Source organism: Pelodiscus sinensis, chromosome 20, assembly GCF_049634645.1.
Source record: "Pelodiscus sinensis isolate JC-2024 chromosome 20, ASM4963464v1, whole genome shotgun sequence".
NCBI classification, from domain to species: Eukaryota; Metazoa; Chordata; order Testudines; family Trionychidae; genus Pelodiscus; species Pelodiscus sinensis.
In genome coordinates, this window is record NC_134730.1 from 28,430,912 (window position 1) to 28,457,440 (window position 26,529).

At 47.3% G+C, this 26,529-nt stretch overlaps 1 protein-coding gene and 1 long non-coding RNA gene across 9 annotated transcripts in view; one reads left to right on the forward strand and one right to left on the reverse strand.

Annotated features, from left to right (window-relative positions):
- The first annotated feature begins 1,062 nt into the window (after positions 1-1,062).
- On the forward strand, positions 1,063-3,985 carry LOC142819145 (uncharacterized). Its single transcript, XR_012896930.1, has 3 exons — positions 1,063-1,202; positions 1,849-2,011; positions 3,848-3,985. It is a non-coding gene; the product is annotated as an uncharacterized LOC142819145 (long non-coding RNA).
- RNF213 (ring finger protein 213) overlaps positions 1,103-26,529 on the reverse strand; it is a 104,255-nt gene continuing 78,828 nt past the window's right edge. For all 8 annotated transcript variants that reach the window (XM_075904095.1, XM_075904097.1, XM_075904094.1 and 5 more), the window contains 25 exons: positions 25,666-25,848; positions 24,625-24,794; positions 24,443-24,545; positions 22,005-22,119; positions 21,189-21,399; positions 19,624-19,817; positions 18,684-18,806; positions 18,115-18,225; positions 17,030-17,272; positions 15,423-15,504; positions 14,930-14,964; positions 13,467-13,561; positions 11,745-11,904; positions 10,658-10,838; positions 9,758-9,852; positions 8,795-9,046; positions 6,588-6,720; positions 5,570-5,653; positions 5,041-5,221; positions 4,652-4,853; positions 4,402-4,479; positions 3,876-4,073; positions 2,079-2,168; positions 1,805-1,983; positions 1,103-1,256 (listed from right to left, as the gene is read on the reverse strand). In XM_075904095.1, coding sequence (XP_075760210.1) covers positions 1,103-1,256; positions 1,805-1,983; positions 2,079-2,168; positions 3,876-4,073; positions 4,402-4,479; positions 4,652-4,853; positions 5,041-5,221; positions 5,570-5,653; positions 6,588-6,720; positions 8,795-9,046; positions 9,758-9,852; positions 10,658-10,838; positions 11,745-11,904; positions 13,467-13,561; positions 14,930-14,964; positions 15,423-15,504; positions 17,030-17,272; positions 18,115-18,225; positions 18,684-18,806; positions 19,624-19,817; positions 21,189-21,399; positions 22,005-22,119; positions 24,443-24,545; positions 24,625-24,794; positions 25,666-25,848 — 3,652 coding nt within the window. The remainder of the gene's footprint in view (positions 1,257-1,804; positions 1,984-2,078; positions 2,169-3,875; positions 4,074-4,401; positions 4,480-4,651; positions 4,854-5,040; positions 5,222-5,569; positions 5,654-6,587; positions 6,721-8,794; positions 9,047-9,757; positions 9,853-10,657; positions 10,839-11,744; positions 11,905-13,466; positions 13,562-14,929; positions 14,965-15,422; positions 15,505-17,029; positions 17,273-18,114; positions 18,226-18,683; positions 18,807-19,623; positions 19,818-21,188; positions 21,400-22,004; positions 22,120-24,442; positions 24,546-24,624; positions 24,795-25,665; positions 25,849-26,529) is intronic.

A 26,529-nucleotide genomic window follows, 5' to 3' on the forward strand; every position in this document is an offset into this window, starting at 1 on the left:
TCCTAACTAAATTACTGTGCTGTGATATCAAGAAAGCAGGGTGGCATTGACAGTTGTAGATGCTTACTGTTAGTGAAAGGCAACACTGAAAAGTATTAAGTCAGACACGTCATTAATATGTTTGTTCCGTATCAGCTGACAACTAAATCACTAATGGAGTGTCCATGCTAAACAAGACAAACAGAAAATGTGTTTAATAGCCTCTTCCCTCTAGCTCCAACAAGCGCATTACCACACACATGCCAGAATTAGTCTGGCAACACCATTCTGATAGACATGTATGTTATCTTGGGGAAGGGGTGGGGAGTAGTGAGAGTAGTAATTAAGGGCAAGTTGTCTTGTTAAGTGGGATTTGGGCCACGTTGCCTTTTAATGCTTTATTTTAAGGCAGCTACATGAACAACTGTTGTGGTGAGCTTTGGAACTTACTCTTTTGTCTTGTATTTATTATGCAAATAGGAAGTCAACTGATACCCATGGACTCGTGGAATGCTAGAGCAGGAATAAAGATAAAAGCAAATACGACCTTTTATACATATGGAGGCAGTTGTGGTAGTATTGCAGCAAGAAAGCATATGAGACCTGGATGAGGGAGGACTATGGTTGTTTTTCATACAGCTACCGAGGAAAAGGTTGGCAGGAAAGGAGCTTATGAATGGGAATAGTGCCTACAGAAAATGTGGAGAAATAGAGCATGGATGTATGTGGCTGTTCAAGGAGCTCATGGGATACTTTCAGCTGCCCCTTACGAGGTCACTGAAAGATGATGGCTTTTTTGGTCCTTCAAGGACACATGACTTTTCATCACGCCTCCCTATGAATAGTTTTTGCATCTCTGCTTTGCCCACTTAGAAAATGGTTCCTATTTGTTTATACCTGTATTTCCCTCAAATTCTTCTGCTTCTGATGCATAAAACCTTTCATGAGCTTACATCCCATTCTGGTCCTGAGTCCAGTGCAAGAAAGAGGTTATGTTCAAGATCTTAACACGGAGCGCTGATGGCACCAGAATTCACCTTCTACAGGGAGGAAGATCAGTGCAATGAGCAGGTCTTACATAGACCCAGTGCTGCTCCTCTAGTGGCTTGGATCCTCTACTGCATTAACTTAATCTACGATCTCTTTTGAGGGCAGCAGCAGCTTTCCAGGCAGCAATACAGTGAGAGAGCAGAATCTCTTCTGGGAACATATCTTCCTGCTCTGTAAGTACGCTGCTCTCTTTACGTTCAATGTACGAAAAAAGCGTTTCCTTCAGGCTAGAAAATAAGGAGTGAGAAAACACTTAATATTGCACTATGCTGTATACATCTTACACAGTATTTTACAGACATGCACTGTTCTATATACTTCTTGCAGTTTAAATGGTACTACAGGTCAGCTTCAAAATACACTGGCAACCCCTGTGGAAACTCAAGAATGTAGATGTGGGAAGTGCTGCAGAATAGGATTGCAGTGCAAGGGCAAAGCTGTGTATGGAAAGCCAACCGTGCTTATGTGTGCTATGCTTGAATTTGCCCAGTGCTCACATTTCTTAGGCCACTCAAAACAGCAATTCCCATTTGAATTTTTTACATGTTTAACTACTATTTAGAAAAGCCACCTGCCCCAAGTGTTGTGTAAACATTCTTTGGACTGGCTGTGGCTTTTCACTATTCAGTCAGTTGGTGTTATGTGCTTTGTATCCAACAGAGGAAGTAAAAACTAAGGGAATGCATTGCCCTTTTGCAAATTCATGTAAATGACTGAAATAAAAAATTAGCATGTGAAGGTGGTTAGGTTTGGCTTCGCCTGAGCAGTCCATTACCTCCATGTGGGTTTAAACTCATCTCCAGCTTTGGCATGTTTCAGTTTCAGGATGATCATTTCGTGCAGCTCCTGCAGGAATGTCTCCAGCCCGGCCTGAATAAGGAAGGTGTTAAGGAGCTTGGTGTTTTCTGAACTGAGCTCAGCTTTATAGGCTGCATCAACATCCACAAAGGGATCCTAGAAGGCACAACAAGAACATGCACAAGTGAGCAGTTTCCTCTGGGGAGAAGAAAAAACACTACATTGAATGTTGAGGCCAGATCCTTTCCTACCCGTTTGAGACGCAGCAGTTGCTCAGACTTGTGAGTAGAGAGGAGCTGCCACAAGGCTATGATGTGCTTTAGGTGACATCGGCTTAGGGTCTGAAAGAGAAACACACAAATGAGTGGAATTCTGCAGGTGGACTAGGAATACCTTGCTGTTTGTGTGTGTTGCAGAAGAACACAGTGAGGCTTAAAACAATTAGACTAGTCTGCCTTTTACAGCACGAGAGTAAGCACAGGAAGGCAGGTGCAAGTAGGTGGGGTGACAGTAGATGGGAAACAAGTGATCAGCAAGAGTAAAACATCAGGACAAATTGCCATGTCACCCAGCCCTGACACCCTGGATGTGGAGGCCTGCTTTCCAAAAGGCAGTCCTCCCCATTCCATCTCTGTCCCGCAACTCCACCCCTAAAGAATCTGTGCAGGAGGCGGGCAAAGTAAAGGTGGAACTAATGCCATGTGTACTGGAAAGCAGGTAGCACTCTGTCTGTCACAGAAACAGTTTCTTCTGGCATGACCATGCCCATCAGTGGGGAAAAGAGAGGATCCCCCTCCCCCATCCTCTAGAGCTTGGGGGGGGGGGGGGGGCGCGGAGGTATGTTCAGTTCTGTGCTCGTAAAAGTTGACTCTTCAGTAAATGCATCCCTTGATATTTGCCTTCCCTTGATTTCTATGACAGCATCATACCCAGCACTTGTATCACCTAACACCAGGGCTGTGTCTACATTGGCCCCTATTCCGTAATAGAGATGCTAATGTAACACTTTGGAATAGGCAAATCCGCGGGGGATTTAAATATCCCCCGCGGGATTTGCATTTTCATGGCTGCCGCTTTTTTCCGGCTTGTAGATAAGCCGGAGAAAAGCGCCAGTCTGGACGCGATCCTCTGGAAAATAAGCTCTTTTCCGGAGGATCTCTTATTCCTACTTTCAACAACTTGAAAGCAGGAATAAGAGATCCTCCGGAAAAGAGCTTATTTTCCGGAGGATCGCGTCCAGACTGGCGCTTTTCTCCGGCTTATCTACAAGCCGGAAAAAAGCGACAGCCATGAAAATGCAAATCCCGCGGGGGATATTTAAATCCCCCGCGGATTTGCCTATTCCAAAGTGTTACATTAGCATCCCTATTACGGAATAGGGGCCAATGTAGACACAGCACAGGAGTCCTGCCCTTGTTCCTGAATCCAAGCAGGACACTCAGGGTACGTCTAGACTACAGGATTTTATCGACAGAAGTTTTGTCGACAGTATCTGTCGACAAAACTTCTGTTGACAAAGAGCGTCTAGACACATTCAGTTCTGTCGACAAAGCAAGCTGTTTTGTCGACAAAACCCTGTAGTCTAGACACAACCCTACATGCAATAACACCTTCTGTCGACAGAACTCTGTCAACAGAAGGTGTTATGCCTCGTAAAATTAGGTTTACCAGCGTCGACAAAACTGCTGAGTACTGTCGATGTTATGTCGACAGAACTCAGTGGTAGTGTAGACACAGGTATAGTTTTGTTGACAAAAGTCCACTTTTGTCGACAAAACTCTGTAGTCTAGACACACCCTCAAGGTCTGCAGAGCAAGTGATCTGATACATCACCCTTCCTGCCCCAGATCTTCTGTAGTTGTTACCAAAGGCTACCCAACAACATAAACTGGCTGGCTGAGCCTTACTTCTCCATGGGTCTGCAGAAACCACCCGACTTGCCCTGGTGCACTACTAGTTTTTAAAGCTAGGCTGTTAGCCTTGGAGATCAGTCTGACTGGGCCTGTTTACATGTTTGTAGATGATAGGAATCTGCTCACTGGACTTACCTTCAGCACGTGAGGGCTTGTCTGATCCTCCATCTGCAAAACAACTTCAACATAATGGGTCAGAAGCATCTCCGGGTCCTCTCCAGCCATGGCCAGGAATCCCAGCGTGATTTCAGCAACTGACAGAGCTTCACAGACGTCATGGTAGGACTGCAGCTCTCCACTGATCATGTTGATCATAGAGTTGGGGAGGGAGGTCTACAATTGGAGGGAACAGAGTCATACTCAGCATTCCTCCTCATTCCCTTTCATTATGCAGTAAAGCCCAGCCACTTAAGCCTCAGTATAGGGAAAAATATTCAAAGTGCAGGGGAGCCAAAGGTAAAGATGTTTACCTCTGTTTCCTTCTGATGAGAGAACACTAGGTGTGTGTGGATTTAAATCACAAATGGGTTAAAACATGGAGGCATCCTCATGGCCCCTATAACTCAAGAGGTGCATGTTGGAGGAGTAAATCCTGATTTTTATCAAGTTAGAAAGCCTCTGGTCACTTGCCTGTCCTGCTTTTTCCGTCTCAGGGACTCACCTGATGGAGTTTGTTCTTTACATCGTTAAACAGATGCTCGTAATTCCGGTCCTGTCTGTACACCAGGGTGGGTATTCCCTGTCAGGAGAGAGTGAACACAGATGAGATAAGGCCTGCAGGTTGTAGATCTTGGTGGAAAGCACCTTGGTGGCCCTTGTAGCACATGCCAGTTGTACTGCAACAAAATGAACACCAGCAGTGGCTGAAGAGCTGTCTGCAAAGGGAAGTAACCAGCTGCCATCCTCCTTACCACTAGGGTGATGAGCGGCTTCCCTTGCAGGAACCTGCTGGTGACCTGTTGCTGGATCTTTTCCAGGTTGAATTCCTGCAGAGTCTCCCTGCCTTTCTCCACACTGTACTGGCAATTGGACAAGATCAGAGGGACCAGGTCTCTCTCTACCTCATAACTGATCACATGCAGATCTGCCACCTCTGAAGGGCTGATGGTGTACCTGTGGGAAAGGAGGAGCCATTTATGATGTTACCCAGAGTTGCACAGTGATGAGCAGTAGTGACTCTCACTGCTGGTGGACAAGGCTGTCCTGTCAGCCTTCTGCCCTAGCAGTGAGAGTCAAGACCACTCAGCTCTGACTGTAACAAAGAGAAGTAGTGGTGTGTCTACCTGACACATTCACATACCTGCTGGTGTCTGTTATGTATTTCTCCACCGTGTAGACAAAGTCATTGTGCAGGCTGATGAGGTAGCTGACCAGGGCTGTGGAGCACAGGCCCAGACCCCGTCTGCGTGGCAGGAGGATCTCATAGGTGTCGTCTAGGGTCAAGTCAGCATCACAACAGCCTGTGGGAAGCTTAATTGCACCTGCAAAAGCACAGCAAAGTCTTTCACAGTTGGCCCACAGCCACCAAGGCGGAGTTTCCTCCCCCGAGCTGGGGCAGGGAGCCAGTCATTTGACAGGCTAGGACAGGATGTACGATACGAAGGAGGAGGTGGGGGAAAGCAGTGGAAGGGGAAAACAAGTTCCCCCTTTGCACCCACACTGTTCATCAAGTCTGAAGTCAGCATTCAGGGTACAAATCTCAGCACCAATGCTGGAAAGAACTTAGATTGCCAATGGGTAAGGCAGGGCTAAGCATCCATCACCTGGTGTCAAGTGACCTCCCCGTCCTGCCATTTCAGCAATGGCAAGAGGATACACAGCACACTCACCATTGGTATCTAGGGATCTTCTTAGCTTGTTCCACACCGACAGAAATGTGTTCACTCTGATTTGCCACAGATTCCTCATCTCATCTGAAGACACAAAATCCAGGCATCCTTGAAACACCCTTTTCTGGCCCTCACAACACCTTAGAATCCCATAATGCCCAAGCTATCCATATGCACTCCAGAGCACTAGCTAGCTGGTCAGAGGGAGCCAGCTCAATTGGTAAAGCAGCTTCTAAATAACGTAAAAAGCTAACGATGCATTAAGTACTTCCTGATGTTACTTTTCCCTGTTAGCAATTGCTGCAGTTACCAGAGTGTGATCCATGTCCACTGGGCAATTTCAGTATTAAAAGGTGGTCCATACTATGGGACAGTGTGAATCCCAGTCATCCAACACCGTCACTTGATCTTGCCTATTCATCCTGCTCACCAACGTACATCCCAGTCAAACCCTCCATATTCATGTGCTCAAATCCTCTCAAACTAGCTGATGACTCTTTGGCTATGTACACACTAAAGTTGATACAAGCTTTGTCATGCAAAGGTGTGAATAAGCCACAGCCGGAGTGACATGAGTCACACTGACTTAAAACATCAAGGTGGATTATGCTGTATTGGCAGAAAAGCTTCTCCCACCCGATATAGGTGTTGCAACTCACGGGACCCGGGGTAAGTAAGTTGACAACTTTACTTTCTTATTGGCCTAGAGCACCTGCACTGGCAGTGTTACAGCAGCCCAGCTGCATTTGGGCTGTTGTGTGCTCTGTAGTGTAGCGATAGCCTTCCATGCACAGGATAAAAGGGACAGGACTGCTGAAGGGTCAAGATGTGTCATTCACTTGAATGGGAGTCAGAACTCAGTCTTTAGACTTTGCTTTCAACTTCAGGAGACGTATCCATGTTCACTCTGAACCTCCCAGAGTCAAGCCCTCCACACAGGTTGGCTGATGCCCTGTGCGTGTTTCTGTTAGTTACAACCTGGAAATACTAAAATAGGACTATTCCATGCCAGTCTTACCGGAGTTGAATTTAGAGACAAAGTCCCTGATGGTGCGGCATTCCATATCTGTAATATTCTGGAATCTTTTCACTAGATCTCTCTGCAGAGCCAGGATTTCAGGTAAAAACTTAACCAGCCTCAGTTCTGCTTCCTAGAAAGAAGGAGAAGCACCAGGAGTATGGGGCAGTGATGGGAAGGCAGATCATTTCAGGGATGTTGAGAGGGCACAAAGCTCACAAAGGACAAACTTGCAGCCTTGATGTGTGTTCTGATTTAAACTGTTTCTGAATGCATATTGGCAAACAGCATAGTACTGTACACATGCAAACTTCATGGTATAAACAATGCTTATGTAATAACAGTATAGAGAATGTCTGAAATTTGAGCATCCTCCTTGCAGAGGGGCTCATGCTGTCCCTTCCCCATATCAGCCTGATCTTACTATATAGTTTAGAAATGTGCATCTATCAGTCTGAGAGTCCGTTTGTTCAAGAACTCCTCCTAAGCATTAAGAGCTAGGACCACCAAACTCGGTAGGCAGCTTCCTCTTATCAACAAGGTCAGGGTTTGGATGTGCATGGAATTCAACTGTTTCTCATAAAATGGAAGGGGAAGGGTCTAGCAGGAGGGACGGTTATATTGCAGAATGAGCACAGGAGCACCAAGGGGCCATAGATGGGGACTGGGACAGTTGTAACCCCATTGGGTCCACAGGGTACAGGGTGCAGAAAGGGACAACTATCTACTATATATTTCGGAGAACATGGGTGTTTGTCTGTATGTCTGTCCCCCAGCCAGGGGATGTGCACCCCTCTCCTGGCTGCGTGCACTGCAGCTGCAGCAGCCATGAATAGGCGCGTTTCACGTGGCTACAAGCTGCTGCAGAGAGAGAGGGCTGGGGTTGTCTTCTCTCCCTGGGGCAACCTGTGTACTGAACCCCTCAGACCCACCCCAGAGCAATGATTTAAATGGGAAAAAAAAAAAAAAAAAAAAAAAAACTTATTTGAGTTGAGGACCCAAGCAAAGCTGGGTAAATCATCTAGGTTTACTATATATGCCCATGGAGCAAGTAGTTGGCTTGTTCTCAAGTGCTTTATCAAAGTATGGTCAGTCCCTCCAAACTGTGGGTGCCAAGAGCAGGCAGGCCGCAGCAGAGTCTGTAAGATCCAGGCTGCATGTTCAGTGAAGGTCTCAGAGATGGCGGCGGAAGAGGTAGGAGTGGAGGCTCTCTCAAGTAATGATCCACACCGAGAGTGAAGTGCATTAGCAGCAAAGAGAGAACAATTCTCAACCTGCACTTTCCTGCTGGATTCCCATTCTACTTTAGTACTTGCTCATGGAACCCACATACACTTATTGTTACCAATGCAAGAGTAATCAAATCTCAGGCTTTAGGGCGTAAGTTCGGGCTATACTTTTTGAAAATTTCTCACAGATCCCTACGCAGACATGAGCAATGAAATCAGGATCATGCCCTTTTGGCTCTTGGATGGGGACCCATGCCACCGGAGAAGACCTCTGCACAGCTATCCTGGGAACTGCTCCAAAGTGCACCTGGTAAAGAAATGGTTGCTACAGCTAGCAACTCTTCTGCTACATGAAGCAGAACACATCACTCCACTATCCCACATCTTGCACTAGCAATCCCTCTACTACTAACTCCTACCATGTCTTGGAACAAACTACCAGATGGCCTGCTTCATGCTATGCAGATCTGTGTTCCACAGGGAAACGAGTTCACAGAACCCAGTTTCAAGCTTCGGTGATGTAAGTGATGACCCTACAGTATCAGTCACAGCTCAACTGCCCTTTCTTCTCTTCTCACATTTGCTCTTCTCACTCTTTAAAAAGGGACATGACATAGCTAACAATCCACAGTTTAATCTTAAACCAAAGGGAGGGCAGCTTTGGAAGGCAGATTAGTCTGTTCCTTTGATGGATTTCACATCACAGATACTAACACAAATTACCTTTATGCCTTATCTGTGATTTTAGTATATCAAAGTGCTCTTGATGCATACTGCTGTGCTTTAGTTTTTGGCATGTAGCTGACAGCAGTTGTCACTCTCAAGATCAAAGTCATCACATTCATAAATAGTTGAAAAGAAAAAGACATGAAGTGGTCTGTTGAAGTTTCCCTTTTGTTAATGATATGTTACAGCTCTCTGAACCTGCAATCACTCCTCAGTGCATCCTGGGACAGACATAGATCTCAGCACACTTACCTTCTGCAGGAACTTCCAGAGGATGGGCACAATGTCTTTGCCATCCTTTTGCTGGACTATATGCCCCAGGTACTCAAGTGAGATCCTCTTCCTGCAGCTCCACATGCGGGAGCAATGTATGGTGCTGTCCTTGGGGAGCTGGGCCAGGAAGGTCACAGGGTCACCATATACTATTTTCGCCACTGGGTTGGAACAGATTCTCTCGTCCTCACAGATCTGTCTGTTTAACGTTGCAAGCGTTTTGTCCAAATGCTGCAAAACAAAACCCCTGTGTCAGAAACACAACCCCTTCAACTCACAAACCCTTTGAGGAGGTCAGAGGAACATGAAACTGTGGTGCCGTATAATTAAATACGAGGATCACACAGGACTTGTGAGGGAGAATATACTGATGGCAGCTGTTCATTTATGGAGAGAGAATTTTGCCATATTTCCATGGGAGTTTAGTGGCCAGTTACAACAGGAGGATGTCAGCACAGATGGGTTCAGTCAGGGCATTTAACATCCATGCCAGGACAACCATTTATACTAGAAAATTATTTTACACACTCTCACTCCCCAATTCCAATGGCCCCTAAAGTCAAAGGGGACTGATTGCACATAGTTAACCCGCTTTGATAATCCCTCCCAAAGCCAGTAGGTACCTTTGCTTGTCTATCAGAATCCTCTATGGTCCCTTTTTGGCCCCCAATTACTCCTCTTGCCCTGGCAGAGTAAAGTGGTTGTCCTAGCATATGGTATCAGCTGTGGAAGCTGTGCAGGGGAGTGTGTAGCCTGCCTGGATGAGCAATGCTTTTCATATGTGGTGAGCAGAGTGGATTTAGGGACTGGATTTAGGGACTGGTGGATCAGTAGATCAGCACTGGCATGGGCTGTAGTTCAGAACTCCAGGGGGGGTTTGGGTGCTCAAGTTCCTTTTATTAAGGTTAGCAATCAGATATAGTAAGTGCTGTGGGGTCTCACCTTTAATTCAGGAATAATAATGGTGTTTGCAACAATTCTTTCCCATTCATTTCTGTGCTCCTTAGTGGAGAGGGTGTCATCAAAGTGAACTGGCCCTGCAACAGCAGCATAGATAGCATGTTACATTCATGATGTGTCACTGGAAAATGAACTTGGGGTTCTGTGAACTTCCCTGATTTCCCCTCGGGAACATGGGTATCCCTCTAAGCTGCTGTCAGTGTGTGATGAGCCACTAACACTCAGAAGTCCTAAGATCTAGGCATGTATCCATCGTAAGTGACCTCACTGGAGAGAAAATGCATAAGACGTTTTTATTCTGTCTCCTGATCCCATTTGACGGGAGCCTGAACATTTGTGAAATGTCCGAACATAAATACAGAGAAATCAAGTGACTTGTCAATGTCACAGTGGCAGCACAAAGAATAAACTTGAGGAATCTTGGCTCCCAATTCAGTGCTCTAACCATTGAGACCAAGTTCCTCTGTAGAAATAACCCCATCCTAAGGTCTGCTGCAAGACCAGTGTTTCAGACCGTCAAATTCTACTGACACCCATCCTCAGACGCTGATGGTTTCCTATTGTAGTTTAAGAAGGCGGTATGCAACCCATTGCATTCTTGGAGTACCTCGCAAGTTTCTGCAGCTGAAAAAGTTTCATTACAGCGTACCGTCAGTTATTCTATAATTCCATTCAAAACTATCTACCAAACCATGTTATACACCAAACCCCCAGGCAGCAGGAGAGATGATCAGCCGATCGTCTGCTTGCAAGAATAGGAAATCAGTATCACTAAAGCTGGATCACCCCAATTGGTGCTGTGTTATCAGTGGAAGAACCACATAACTGCTAAACTATCCCCCTGCTGCATTCTGCATTCCATCGGAGGGCTCACTGGCTTACACTGATTTGGGTGCTGGTGGGGCTCCTTGAGGAGGCTGCTCAGTACGAGATGAACTACGCTGATGGTATCGTCAACACTCTTTCCCAGCGTCTTTGTCAGCTGCTCCAGGTCCTTCTCAATATGCTGCCAGAGAAACCCTACTGGCTCCTGCACTGGTGGCTTTATGATCCTTGGCAAAGACTTGAAGAACAACAAAAGTAAGGCAAGGTGAGAGCAAGCAGTGGACACTCCAGCCTGATGCATGTAAAGTCACAACCCAGCATCTTGGGGAGTCTTAAATACATCTTAGAGAAGACCTACCCCGGGAGAGGACCACGTGCAGTTATCTACACAAGTGAGGTTCAGTCATTTATTCATGCAAACAAAGGATGTAAATGCCCCTTTAAAAAGTTAACCAGTTAAACAATATAATTATCATCGTTTAGCTAGCTAAGCAGGTTCCAGACAGCCCACTGTGGCAGAGGCTCCTCCAGCCTGGCCTTCTGCAGATGATGAGGCTGCTCTGGCCAGCTGGGGTCCTGCCAGCTAGGCTGCACAGCGGAAGGGGAGCTGTGCTCCCCACCTGGCCCTTTGGTTAACCAGTTACCAGATAAGCATGCCAGTAAGGTTAATGATTACCACGTAACTGGTTAACCAACATCCTTACTGCAAACTTGGGGAAGACAAAGCTGCCCTTACGATGTGTTTCTGCCTCAGCCTCCATTATAATTCGACACTGTTGTGTAGAACATACTTGCTTTCACCTCTCTTTGGGGAACAAAGGGAAAATCCTTCTCCTTAACTCCCATGTGTCACTGAAACATACCAGGCACACCATATTTGGAAGATGCACATAGTTTTGAAACGTGTGTTTTACCACTGGATGCATTTGTGAATTTAATTATTTTCATTCGTACAAATTAGAGAGGGCTTAAGGGTCTGCGCCTACAACAGCAGCTTCTTGACATCCACTATTAACAGCTCCTCTGGAAACACTGGGAGGAAGCCCGGAGGCTTTTTACAGCACTGACTGTATGAGCAGGGGGTCTTCCCGCAATTCCACGCTGGAAGTTATTCTATCCAGACAACGAGGATGGCTTCCATTACCTGCGGCTCATTTGTGGCTCCCAGCAGCATTGCCAAGTGTGTGAGCAAGCGAATCACAATGAAGACAACGGGGGACATCTCCCTCTCAGATACTACCATTGCTTCTCTGTTTCTGGGATCCCCGAGCACATGGCCAGTTTGAGTTCTGTCTGTGAACTGCCTGTATAAAATGGTACACAGTGAGTTCTCTGACTTGATATGAAAAAAAGCAAGAGAGATGGGTTGGAACATAAATAGGATCTTTTCTATCTCTTGCTGCTATTGACATCATGCTGCAATGTAATCATGCTGCACTGGGAAGGTGGTGAGAAAGGTGATCACTAGAGGTGACTTTCACACTATGGGTGTGTCTAGACTACAGGGTTTTGTTGACAAATGTGGACTTTTGTCGACAAAACTATACCTGCGTCCACACTGCCTTTGAGTTATGTCGACATAACGTCGACAAAACTCAGCAGTTTTGTCGACGTATGTAAACCTCATTCTACGAGGAATAACGCCTTTTGTCGACAGAGTTCTGTTGATAGAAGGCATTATTGCATCTACACTGTCCTTTGCGTCCACACTGTTATGTCGACAAAGTGGCTTGCTTTGTCGACAGACCTGGATGTAGTCTAGACGCTCTTTGTCGACAGAAGCTTTGTCGACAGTATCTGTTGACAAAACTTCTGTCGACAAAACTCTGTAGTCTAGACATACCCTATGATAGTCTGAGTCACTTCCCTTGTTAGCTGGTAGCTCCCACTCTGTAAGGCATCATACCCTAAAAATGTATTTTGTATTAAGATGATCCAGTAACAGTACCATGCAGCCACTGTTAGCTAAGAGTCAGTATTAGCCACTGTGTGCTAGGCAGGTCAGAAATTGCTGCTGTTAGCACTAATGATCATCAAATGAACATATCAGGTCTGTAAAGTGTTTCTGGCCAATGGGAGCTGCAGGGCGGTACTTGCGGGCGTGGGCAGCACGCGGAGATTTATTGCCCCCAACCTTAAGAGGTGCACAGAGTCATACTTGCCAGCAGCCTCCAGCTGTGGTGCTTCCAGAGGAGTGTGGCTGGGGCCTGTGACAGGCAGGCTGACTGCGTGAGTGCTCCCTGAGCTGTGGGACATTTTCTATCAGCCCCAGCCTGGAGGGTCATGGTGGTCTGGGGGGAAATGTTTGGCGGGCTGCATCCAGGTCATATTTTGCTCACCCCTGCCCGGGAGCATTCTAGCAGACCACATGCTCTATGCACACTGGTCAGGTGGTAGGATGTCAACCAAAGGCTCCCAGAGAAAATTCAGCTGATAAGAACTGTACAGGAAAGACAGTAACAGACCAGCTGAGGGTGACTCAACATGAAAAGCATAAGAACACTAGACTGACAAGTCCTTGCTTTCAGGTGATCGGGGCAGAACTAGAGGTAGAGGGGTCCCTGCGGACAGATTAACCTCTTCACTACTGGTGGAACAACTGTCTGTGCTAGTATAAGTTTTCAAGAGAACGTTGATTCAGTTGAGACAGCAGGATGGGGCATTCCTGCCAAGTTTTTGGGTGGAGTGTAAGGGCTACATAGTTCAGTACTGGAAAAGTTAAATATCAGAGGGGTAGCCGTGTTAGTCTGAATCTGACGAAGTGGGTCTTTGCCCACGAAAGCTTATGCTCCTACACTTCAGTTAGTCTATAAGGTGCCACAGGACTCCTCATCGTTTCGGAAAAGTTAAAGTAGTTAAAACATACCGGACTCCCTGAAAGCCAGTGACTGGAATGTGTTGTAAACCTCCGATCAGAGCACCACAATCAACACACCGGCTCTGTTGCATGGGACGACCACACTGGCAAAGGGAAAAGGGACACAGACAAATGAATTCCAGACAGACGCAAAAGAGCAGCATCTCTGACAGAAAAATAGACCTAAATCAGACGTTGGGACACAGTCTTGGCACTGCTTAGTTCTAAGTCCAGTCCTTATGCAAAGTGGTACCTGGCTGATGTGGATCATCACTTTTACACAGGTACAGCTGTGAAAGTGAGATGCCATGGTTCTAGGCAACTGCTCTTGTAGTTCCCCACAGTTGTACAGCAAGGGCACCCACTCTCAGCTTTCTGGCCTCCCCAGCTATCACCTCTCCTGAGTGGAGACATGTTTCTTGCCCTGCTGCCTGGAAATACCCTGGTCAGAAAAGTTCCAGAGCTATAACGTGATTTTCCCAGCAAGACAAACAGTCTAAACAAGCTTCCTTGATTTTTTCCTCAGTATGCAGGGTGGTTGCCAGTTATCAAAGTTACCACACACTGTTTCTAAGCAAGTAAATTTATTCTTAAAATAGAAAGCATTACATAGAAATATATTAAAAACAGAAGCACCCACACACATGCTAATAAGCTAACCAGAGATCATCTCCTCACTTCAACAAAGACTAACTGACTATTTAGCCCTTCAAATCCCACACAGGGTTGTTCCCTGCAGTCAAAAGGGCATCACAGCTTCAGCTCACCGCAGCCACTCAGTTTGATGGGGCCTCCATAGGTCAAAGTCCCTCCTCCAACCCTTTCCTAAGAACTGGGGCCCCCTTGGACCAGAAGCCCTGTCTGTTTGTTGGATTGGAAAGGAAGCCCTGAGCCAGTTTAGAACCAGGCATTTATCCAAACCTCTTTTCTTTGTCTGCTGGTCCCAAGAGACTCCAATTTGAACAAGGAGATGCAAATCGCTCCAGTGAATAGTGTTTCTCTGGGGATGTTACAATCTGAGTCATGTTGCCTAATTACCCCCTGCCCTTCACATGGAAATGCATACAACCCCTCACTAACACACTGTCATGTTTAATACAGTGGACTCCAAAGACATACAATTCAATTCAATAAGGTTCAGAATAGTACAGGATACTGTCATATCAGTCAAAGACAACAGTTTTAAACAAGGGGAGTGGGACATTTTACAGGCTTAAGAACAGAGAAGCAACTTCAAGACACTGGAACGCAACCATGCAACTTGTTAATTAGAAAGCAGTTACTCGCTGAAATAGTCTGTTACACAGCAGCTATTCCAAGATTCATAATGCAGTGTGGTAATGATTGATCCTACAGCTTGCTTGCTTCTATTTCACTTTGGGATATCATTAAACAGCAAATAAAATATAGCATAGACAGCTTTTTAAAAAATAGCCCAAGAAATAAAACTCCCCTCAAGCCCAAATGCTTACCTCTCCAATAGTGCAGGGATGGCCATTTGGACACACTGTGAGACAAAGAAATCAACAGCTTGGTATTGTGAGCAGGACAGAGGTGCCTTTTTAAAACAAAGAAAACCCAAGCATTTCTCTTGCATGCACACATGCACCCCCCTTGCAAGTAAGAAATATGCTTCACGATCTAGCTCTAGGGGAAATAACTAAGACGCTTGGAGCACACAGGATTTGTATGGGCTGCCCACACACAGAATGACCTCTGGCTTCTATCCATGTTGAATGTGTCTTATAAAAACAACTACAGAGAAAAACCCTGGAAGACTTTGCCACCTTATACCTAATGGGTTTTAGAAGCATGAAAAATTAGATGCAATTGCTCATAGGCACTGCATAAATAATACTCAACTCCTGCTTCATGGGAATCTAACTGAACTTGACTTATTGGACCAGTTATTCTCAAACAATGGCTCTTCCTACACTGCTGCCAAATCCACTCAGGGATACTCACAATACCAGTGCAGCTGCTTCATTCCTTCCCAATTCACAGCCTGAATCATCAGGTCTTCAGGCATCGTGGGCAGAAAAGAAAGCTACAACAAACATTGACATGAATAAACACATTCCTACAGTGATAGCTCGACAACACACCTAGTTTCTAGTTAAATTACACTGGAGAGAACTTTAAGGTTGTGGCAGATTGTCAAATGCTCAGCCCAAGGAAATGAAGAGAAAGGGAGAAGCAAATGCAAAAGAAGTGGTGAATTCTACTCAACAGTAAGAAAACTTTGCATTTGAACAGGATGTGTCACTGAGGAAGCAACAGGTTCAGCCCTGAACAGGGAAGGGGTCATGACTCAATGTAAACTCTTCAGCTAATCTCTTGATGAATCAGGTTAGGTCTACACTAAGGAGCAATATTGAACTAAGGTATGCAAGTCCAGCTACGTACCTTAGTTCAAGCTAATACGGTGTCTCCACTCTGTGGGGAGGGGTCAATGGGAGAAACTCCCCTGTTGACTCCCCTTACTCTTCTCAATAAGGTGGAGTACCAGAGTCGATGGAAACACGATCAGCGACTCATTTAGTGGCTCTTTACTAGACTCACTAAATCCATCTCTGCAATATAGATCTGATAAGTGCCTCACTTGATGGATCATTTGGTGATTAGCTGTTCTGTTCATTCCCTCTGGGTCACCTGGCATTGGCATACAGTCTGAGAAGACAGGACGCTGGGCTAGAAAGACTCTTGGTCTGACACAGTCTGGCTGTTCTTATGTTGTTAATTAAAGACCAGGACAGGCTACAGTGAGAATCCTGGCCAGTCTTCCCAGGCCAGGAATTCTCACTGGAGTTAAAATAAAGGTGGTGTTACTTTTCCAAGTGCCCACAAACTAAGGTCCACCTGTGAGACCTCACTCCCATAGACAGGGCAAGTGATGACAATATGATCATGCATGTTCTCTGGGTTTCTTGAGCTTAGCTTCCCTTAGGTACATTATTGAACACTACGAGGCTCCTTAAACCCTTCTTGATTATAGGTGAGGAAAATCTGGCGCACACTCCCAAGCCTGCCCACTCATGGGGCCCTGACCTGCCACTCATACTACATTGTGCAGATCTTCCGAGTGTCCCTCTCACGCCTTTCCTACATGCTTTGGATAAGCTGTGAAATAATCATCCAAGTGGGTATTCCAGTTAGTGATGCTATTGATCCACTAGAAGAAGTCTCTGAATCAGTTAGAATTAAAAAACTTGAAATTGGGAAAATCTCAACCACCTCTCAGCCTCAGGTTCTGGAGAGGAAGGTGGCAGCATGAAAGCGTTGCCAGCACTGATTCAGCCAGTACTAGTATGGGCTGGCTGAACCCAAGCCCTGGTTTCAGGGGAGAGGGATAGCTCAGTGGTTTGAGCATTGGTATGCTAAACCCAGGGTTGTGAGTTCAGTCCTTGAGGGGGCCACTTAGGATCTGGGACAAATCTGTCAGGGATGGTACTTGGTCCTGCCATAAGGGCAGGGGACTGGACTTGATGACCTCTCAAGGTCCCCTCCAGCTCTATGAGATAGGTTCTGATATAGGATACCAGGGAAAGCTCTGGCTAGACCAGCATCCTTACCTGCATGGTGGAAGGAGAGAAGGCCAGGTTCCTCAGAGGTGCGAGGATTCGGTTCTGTCCGCACCGTAAGAGAGCCGCAGTGTGAACCACTATTTCGATCAATGCCCCAGTACGGCTGAAGTGTTGGGAATTCACTGTCAGTGATGGGAGACTGTTTGTCACAAGAGATGCTGCGAACAGCTTCAGGGCTGGAGAATTGAGGGTTTCGGAGCTTTGGATGAACTTGTTCATAGCATCACATTGCTGAAGGCAAACATTTACAAATAGAAAAATAAAATACATCATTGCCAGCCAGACAAAAGGCTCAGCAGCTCTTTATGCACCATCTAGTGAATTGTGACTCTCTGGCATGCCTTGAAGTAACCGACTATTTACTGGAGCTAGTCCTTCAGGCTATGGAGGGGAAGGATGGTCCTATGGCTACACTAGGACAATTCCCTGCAAGGTGGGAGACCAGGATTTCAACTCCCTGTTCTAACAGATTTCGTGACACCTTGGGCAAGCCAGTAAGGCCAGGTTTACATAAGGGAATAAGTTCAACTTAAGAATACTTTAATTGCATAGCTGGAGTCGATTTAGCTTGATTCTAACTTTGGCACTGTTCCCATAGAGGTCAACGGGAGAAACACTCCCATCGACTTCCCTTTCTCCTTGCGAGAAGGAGTACTGGTGCCAACAGAGGCACCCTCAAGCATTCAATTTAGTGGGTCCTCACTAAACCTGCTAAATTGAATGCCAGAAGATCAATTTCTGGAGTGTTGATCCACCAGTAAGTATATATGTGGCCTTAGACTCTATTCCTTCCCTGTAACTATAGTACTTCCCTACTTCACAGGGAGAATAAAGGCTGTGAAGTGCTCAGATACTACAATAAATAGGGTCTGATAGAGCCCTATGTTAGCTTGGGTGGAGATCCCGTCTTCAGAAGATGCTCAGATTTCTCTTGAGCTAACCTCTGCCAGAAGCTCTCAGAACTGCATTCTGGGCTGTTCTCTCGAATCAGTGACCTAAATCACCTTCTCTGGGAATGAAACAAGTCTACTTCCCGACAGCCTACAAGTTGCCAATGGAAAAAGGGGTCTCACCTCCTCTTTGGGGTGGAAGCTTGTGTTTCTGCATCCATACAGAGCAGTGACTTCCCTGAAAATAGCCAAGAGCAGGTGAACGGCTTGTGCAGACTCAGAGCTCTTACATGCCTGAAAAGCAAGAGAAACTGGTTATGCAGAGAATAAGGAGCTACCTCTGCTGCCCCTGCAGTCTTCACTCAGCAACAGAAATGTGTATTTCTCCCCTTCCTGATCTACAGAGCTCCCCCATTGCCACAGAAGGTGATAGGCAAAGGGAACAGCTAGTCACATTGCTCCTGCCCAGCATTCGCTGAGAAACACAGCACTGGAAAGGAGGGACAATAATCCAAATCTCACCTACAATGGGCAAGCGTATGGGCCACAGAATACAGATCGGGTCCAGTTAGAAGCCATCAGAGTAACAGCGAGCTAAGACAAATCTCAGAGGCCTGGGAGAAAGGGGAGGGAGAGGCTAACAACAAAGTTATAGGAGCTAAAATACTTGCTTCCTACAAACCTCTCAAAACGATCAGTGTCAATCACAGCCAAAGAGAAGCAGCTGTGCTGACTGGAGAGACATGTCTTACCTTCTGTGCTTCTGTGATGCCCTTCACTTGGCCCTCAATCATTGCTTTTCCCACGGCATCACGCAGCGCTCTGTAGCTCTCGCCACACGCCAAGTACCGATCAATCTGACTAGGTTGGTCCCTCTGCAGCCACAAAGGACAAACAACCCCCCCACATACAGTGAGATTACTGGCAGACTTCAAGAATGTCAGTTTGCAAGATGGAAACTGTTCTCTAGACACGTAGTCCGTTGGGGGACATGGCTAACTTCAGTGTTATATGCTGGGAGAAGGGCTCAGACTTCCCAACCAAGGTGATTGCTTGGTCATGACACTTCCAGGCTGCTAATCAGACAGGGAGGTTGGTTCTGCTAGGAATGTTGCTGCAGTGGGAGACAGGTTTTGACACAGGCAAAATAATGGTCTTTCTTCAGGTCAGAAGAAATTCCTGTCTAGGGAAGGCAAGGATACCATGGTGAGTAAATTACTCCCACTCCCACCTGCTCCAGTCCCTCATCACAATACCAGAGAGCTGCACACCCTCAGAAGACACATAAGCAAATGCAGATACCAAAAAAGTACTTAAAAGGGAGTTTCAAAGAGGAGGGAGAAAAATTGTTCTCCTTGACCTCTGAGGATAGGATAAGAAGCAATGGGCTTAAATTGCAACAAGGGAGGTTTAGGTTGGACATTAGGAAAAACTTCCTGTCAGGGGGGTTAAGCACTGGAATAAATTGCCCAGAGAGGTTGTGGAATCTTCATCCTTGGAGATATTTAAGAGCAGGTTAGATAAACACTTGTCAGGGATGGTCTAAACGGTGCTTGGTCCTGCCGTGAGGGCAGAGAACTGGACTTGATGACCTCTCAAGGTCCTTCCAGTTCTAGTGTTCTATGAAAAAAATGCCAAGAGGAGGCAACAGCATCCACAAATTGTTAAGGAAAGGTGAATCATGGGATTTACCTGTTGTTGAATGATTTCTGGTGGGAATACCCAATGAAACTGACTCTCTTCAGAAAGCTTTTGAGCAAACTCCATCCCATACTGGTTAGTCAGTTTTCGGACCAGGTAAACTCGGTACCAGTCATTCCCAGTCAGCCTACAGAACCGCGTCATTTGCTGAAGGTATTGCTGCTTTTCCAGAGTCTTCCACTGCTCTGTAGCAAGAATAAAAGTCAGTCAGCATTTCTTCTCTTGGCCAGCTGTCGCTGTGGGAACTGGCCATAGCATTGGACTCCGTTTCACTGATCTGATGTATGATTCATGATATCTTATTAGTGTTGCCTTCTCAGATGTTCTTACCTAGGAAAATCCAGGGATCATGGTGCCCATATCATGCTGCTAGAAAAATCTTGATATGAGCATTTCTCTGATGAAGAGCACATGGTTTGCAAAGCTTTTAGACCAGGAAGGGAGGAGAAGCACTTGGATGCAGGCTGCCAGACCCTATAATTATGTGCACATCCGCAGGTATAGCCACTTGCAGCTCCCGTTGGCTGCGGATTGGTGTTCCCAGCCAACGGGAGCCGTCAGAAGCGGTGTGCACCGGAACACAGCCTACATCAGCTCCCGTTAGCCGGGAACAGTGATCTATGGCCAACGGGAGCAGCAAGCGGCTGTACTTCTAGACCTGCAGATAAATACAGTGTCTGGCGGCAGGCCAGGGGCAAACTGCATCTGGCCTGTAGGCTGTTTATTGCCCACCCCTGCTTTATACTAAGAGTAGCATTTTTAAAAGCAGCTAACAGAGTTAGAGGTCTGATGTCTACTGACTTGGCTCTGCAGGGCCCAGATCACTTCTGAAAAGAAAACCTGGGCACTTTTGAAAAATTTACGGCAAAACTAGATGGCAAAACTCCAGTGGAGATAGGAAGAGACCAGAGGAGCTGCAGTTTCGTGACTTCAGTTAAGCTTCATTCATAATTCCATTGACAGTGCTAAGTCTCCATTTGAAAGCCCAGGCTTCTATCCTCCACAGGCCTCATGGTACAGGTTTCCCTACTCAATATGAGCTGGCTTCTGCTAAGTGCTTGTCTACATGAACAGTTCATTTGCAGCAACCTGAGGTACAATCCTACCCCAAGCTAGGGGCCCATCTGGACCCTTTCTGCCAAGCACTAAGAATTCCAGGCTGCATTTTGATCTACCCCCCTTTGCAATGGAAGCAGACTGAAGCACACTTAAGAACTGTTAGTGAGCAGCAGCATGATCAGCACAGACCCTTAGTGCAGGGTAGATTTACACACCAGCTCACTGCCAAGTGTTGGTACCGACACTCCAGGGAACTGAATGGTAAAGGGACAGATACCGAACTAGTGCAGCTTCTAAACCAAAGACAGGAACCCAACCGAAAGCTGTACAAGAGGAAAAGAAAAAGCGGGCAGGCTGGTCATTTCCCAGTATGCATACTGGCATGAGGCCCAGGGACAGAGAGATATGGACCATGTCCAGCAAGTCCATCTGATGGGCCTGGATTTAGCCTTTGACAGGTTAGCATTGTCAGCCAAAGGCAGCATAACCAAACTTGCCTTTGGGTCTGTGTGTTTCAAAGAGCAGCTCTGCAGCCCTATCCAAGCATAGCCGGACCCTGGCCACTCCCTGCAGGCACTTAATAGAGGCCTGCTGAATGGGTTCTCCGTTGCTCCTCTCAAGATATTTCTCTAGAAAACGTCTATCTTCCCGCAGATGGTTCATCTGGTCTTTATCTGTGCAGGCTCCAATCTTTTCATACATCGAATCCTGCAAGGGAAAAATCAGCCATATTTCCAGCTTGTTGCCTCATCCCCAGTGACAAGTTGAAGCCTCTCCTGGCCGGATCTCATCATGCTCAGACCAGCACCCAGCATCCTGAAGCAAAGGAAGGGGATGCAGAGGCAGAGGGGCTCATGAAGTGCTGCAGACAAGCCGTATCTGGGGGCCTGGCAAAGCAGAAGTGACTCCTGCTGAACAGACCCAAGGTTTTAACATCTCTCACCCTTTCTAGTAGGAATGTTAAGGGGTAACCAGTGCTTACCCGGTATCCAGGGAAGAGCCCCAAACCGGCAGCCCCCAATGGGGATGGATGGATGCCCCAGCCCACATGGGCCAGAAACAGCCCGTCTGGAGTGGTCCCCCCTCCCAATCAGTTAATGCGTTAAACTTAACGTTTAACAGGTTAACTAATTAAACGAGATTTTACATCCTTACTTTCTGGGTGAATACGACTCCTCCCCACAGAGTCCACATGTGGACACTTGCTCAGCTAGGTTTACAGAAAGCTGAATTCTTGACACATGGATTCCATTGGGCCAGGACATCCCCACACAGCACCTCTGAGAGGAGGGAGAGGGCACAAGCAGACCTACCTCCAAACAACTGACAAAGAGTGTGTAAAGTTCGGTCTTGTCATCTTTGTCCAGGAAGTGGCACAGCTCTACCTGTGCCAGGTAATCCTGCATGTAGGCTTTCACATCCTTGAAGCTATGAAAGAGAGAAGCCTCCTTTTACTAACTACTGAACTGATCCTTATTTAGAGCATAAATGGCAACTTCTGTCCACGAGGCAGAGGGGTTCACTTCAGGGCCAGCGAGAAGGAAGAAGAGTGAAGAGAGGTCAGTGCTGGAGTCAGATGGGATCTCTGATCCCCAAACGGCTATCTTGGGGATATGAGCCAGACCATGTGCCATCACACCTCAGCCTATGCTCTGTGAAGGCTGGCCAGGTAACATGACAACCTAATTCGGCTTCCAAGCGAAACGCAGAAATTCTGCACTGTCTCTCCTTGGCCATTTCCAGAGGCATTCTCATGGCTTCCTTTAAAACGAGACCCCCAGCCACAGAAGAGGCACAAAGACACAGCACTTAAGGACTGAGGCCTGCAGAGAGCTGTGGTCTCCAGCCTTTTTAAGAACAAGATCACTTCCTGAATTAAGTGCAATCCAGGAGCCACTCCAAATGCAAACACACTTGCCCTGCCTCTCTCCCGTCCCTTCTGAGGCCCCACCTTCTTCCTGCCCCTTCTCTGGGGCCCTGCTCCTGTTCACTCTATTCCTCTCCCATCCTCACTCACTTTTATCAGGCTGGGCAGAGTTGGGGCGCAGGCTCTGGTCTTGGGCTGTGGGATCTGGAATGTGGGAGGGGTTCTGAGCTGAGCCTGGGGCAGAGAGTTGGGGTTCAGGGTCCAGGCTCTGGGAGGGAGTTTGGGTGCGGAGAGCTCAGGGCTGGGATGGGTTTGGAAGACAGGTTCCAGCTGGGAACTGCTTGTCTCAGGTGGCTCCTGGGTGGTGGTGCAGTGGGGCTAAGGCAGACTCACATGGCCCTATGCCACCCCTGAAAGCAGCCAGCAAATTCTCTCCATTCCAAGCCCTGTTGTGCCCATTCCCACTCTGTGGAGACAGATTATGCGGGACAAAGGGGAGTGAAGGGGCACCCTGACATTAGCGCCCTCTCCCGGCCACCCCTCGCTCGCCCTCCCTTGCCCTGCACAGTAAGCAGGAGGCTCTGGGGAGGCAGCTCCGAGGCAGAGGTCAGGAGCAGCCTAGCAGTATTACTGGAGGAGGGGCAGCTGAAGTGCCAACACTTGACAGCCTCCAGGCCAAACCAGTCAAGGTCCCGTCAGAGGCTCCAAGATCTATGAATGATGCTCTACTGCTTGGGGACCACTAGCAGAGTGAAAAGCCCTCTCACTTTCTATTCCAAATCTAGCACTGGAGAAACCAGCACAGGCACCATTTGTGGCAATTCCTCCTCTGTGTGGGGCTAACACTGCCATGCTGGATTTGCTGACAGAGATGCTGATAACTAGACATGCTTACTTAATTAGAAGGCAGGTTTTCTAGGTGTGACAGTCTCTTTCTGTGAGAGGTGCACAGCATCCAGGGAGTAATTTAAACACAATCCTCCCCCCCCCCCCCCATGTGTCAGCTTCATTCTTTAGTTTTCCTAAGAATTCTCTCGCACAGAGCTCAGGAGTAGCTCCGGATTAGCTCACGTAGGGGTCAGGACTGGCTGGACACTAGGGATGAAATAGGGTAAGGCTGGGCTTATCAGTTACCATGAACAGTTACATGCAAGCTCCCGCCCTGCTCCCAGGGAGCCAGCTGCCACACTGCACTGCTGGCTCTATCAGAGCCTGCAGCACAGGGCAGCACCCAGCTCCCTGGGCGTAGAGCCAGCAGGCAGGAGCCAGTACATGCCAAGAGTCAGCTTCTCGTGCCCACTGGCTCCCAGGGATCCATCTGCTGATCCACACTGCTATCTCAGATACAGACACAACAGCGTGGGGTGGCAGCTGATAAACACACACAGGCTCCTGGGGATCTGCTGCCGCCCCACACTGCAGGAGCATGTAACTGTGTAACCGCTGAAATTCCATGGTTACCGAATTACCCGCTTTTAACATCCCTAATGGATACATATTCCATTATGAATGGGTGACAGGAGAGGGATCACATGAGGATTACCTGTTGTGTTCCCTCCTTCTGGAGCATCCAGTATTGGCTACTGTCAATAGTCAAGATACTGGGCTACAGGGACCTTTGGTCTGATCCAATATAGCCATTCTTATGTTATATTCTCAAATGCAGGGCATGAAAAGATACTGTCCCCACAAATGCACCCCCAGCGTGCCCAACCCTGGGGCGGATGCACTAGCAAAGGCTGGTATCCACGGGACAAGATTCAAACCTGGCTAAAATTCTCCCTCATTATGGGACCAAAGGGCAAGGGGAGAAAGTGCCCTGGTGGAAAAGTTAAGGAGAACATGTGACTTATCTTCACCCATCAGCTTTTTGACTGAACTTGCCTGTATTTCAAAAGCAGCTTCAGCACCACTGAGCGGATGACAGGATTCTTGTCCACCACGTCGTCAAAGGGCGACAGCAATTTTGTGTGCACACCGTGGAAATCTGAACACAGAGAAAAACCGTGACTCAGGCGAACAGCATCAACCAAGCAGTTGACACTGGCAGGAGGAACTGAGCTTACTTTTTGGGCCCAGGCTCAAAGGCTCCCGGCGAACAAACAGAAGGCGAAGCAGCTCATGGATCACTGCTTTCTCTGGGGGTTCATTGTCTTTGAAACACACGGTGGAAACCAGATCTAAGAAGAAGTTATTGCACATCTGGCGGAACTGGGCATTCCTCTTTATTGCAACACTGAGGAAACAGTGGGAAAGAAAAATCAATCACTAAGGTGGCCAGGCAATGGCAGAATCAGTTATATTGCCCAGCACTGCTACATGGATCAGACTAAATGATCTAGTGATTCCTTCCGGCTTCAAACTCTGTCTCTGACACTGTGGGTAAACCTCAGATGCCTGGGGCCAACAGAGTGATTTTATCAGCAAAACAAGACTCTGTATCGACAGCCAGAGTTTCAACGAGGCATTATTACAAGGTATTTCTCAGCACTATTATCTACCAAGACTGCAACCCACTGTCATTTGTCATCTTCTAGCCACTGGCTCGACACTATTACTGTTGACTTCTTGCTAAAAGCACAAAATAGTGACCCAAGATAGGAGTAGTTCAGCCATTTGATTCAGCCACTAATAGCACTTTTGCTTCACTGAGTAGCATGAAACAGAAATGCTTCAGGCCAGGTCTACACTGCCGAGAGAATTGATGCAAGATATGCAACTCCAGCAGGAAGTCGACGGGAGAAATGTTCCTGCCAACTTCCCTTACTCCTCATGACAACAAGGAATATGGACACCAATGGGGGCACCCTCTGCATTCGATTTAGCGGGTCTTAACTAGGCACATTAAATTGAACCCCAGAAGATCGATCACCAGATTGTAGATCCTCCAGCAAGCAGAGACAAAGCCTCGAATGGAATGAGACAAATGCCTCGCCATACCTTTACCACCAGGCAGAGAGGAAATGGAGCCCAGTGTAATTTATCCTGCCAACTCTTTCTGAACGTAGGGCTTCAGTGCTGAGGGTCAGGGTCCCCTACACAACTGGCCCAATTATCTCCTGCTGCAGGGTGACTGATGCTGTGTTGTCCGAGGACAGGTGGAATACCTCAGCTCCTGGGAGATGGTTACTCTGTAGTCATCTGGCAGGTTAACTTTGCAGTATGGACAGTACATCTGCCCCGGGATCAGCCACTGTTTGATGCAACTCTGACAGAAGACATGATCACAAGGCAGGCTGACTGGATCCTTAGGGTCTTCCAGACAGATCGGACATGGCTTCAGACCATACCTGTAATGCAATCAACACTAGTAAATCCAAGCAAATCCCGACAGAGCCTTCTGCTGCATCTCAGATCAAGGCAGACCCACCGACAGGGGGGACAATTGCAGCAGGGCCCCGAGCTCCTGGCCACTGCTACTGTGGCAGCAGTGGGGGCTGGAACCCTGAACCCCCCCTTTGAATTAGCACTGGAGCACCATACCGGGTGTGCTGCGTGGCTCTGAGTGCCACACTCCGGGTGGTGCTGAGGGATGGCTGTACTGCCCCTATCCCTTCCAAGGGTGCAGAGCCAGCCCCCATACACCTTGCCCTCTGGCCTGCGGTGGCTGTCAGCCCCGCAGGATAAAGGATCACAGGAGGGAAACTGGGTGTCTCTGTCACCTCTCTCAAGGTCAGGGAAGAGGGTAACAAAGCAAGTTGATTTTATTCCCCAAGATGAATACAAGGTTACAGCATAGTCCATCCAACAGGCTGGGAAGTAGCAGCTACAGCTCAGTGTGAACAGTGCCTTGGCATTTGCAAGCATCCACCACAATTAGGTCACATGGAAAATTAAGGTAACATATGGAACAATCTATTCATTTTATTTGCTTATTTTTGCAGCTCAGCACATAGAAGTACTTGCAACAAAATCACCAACCCCAGTGACCAAACCCCAGTGACCAAAAGGGGATTTTGTTCCCGTGTCTA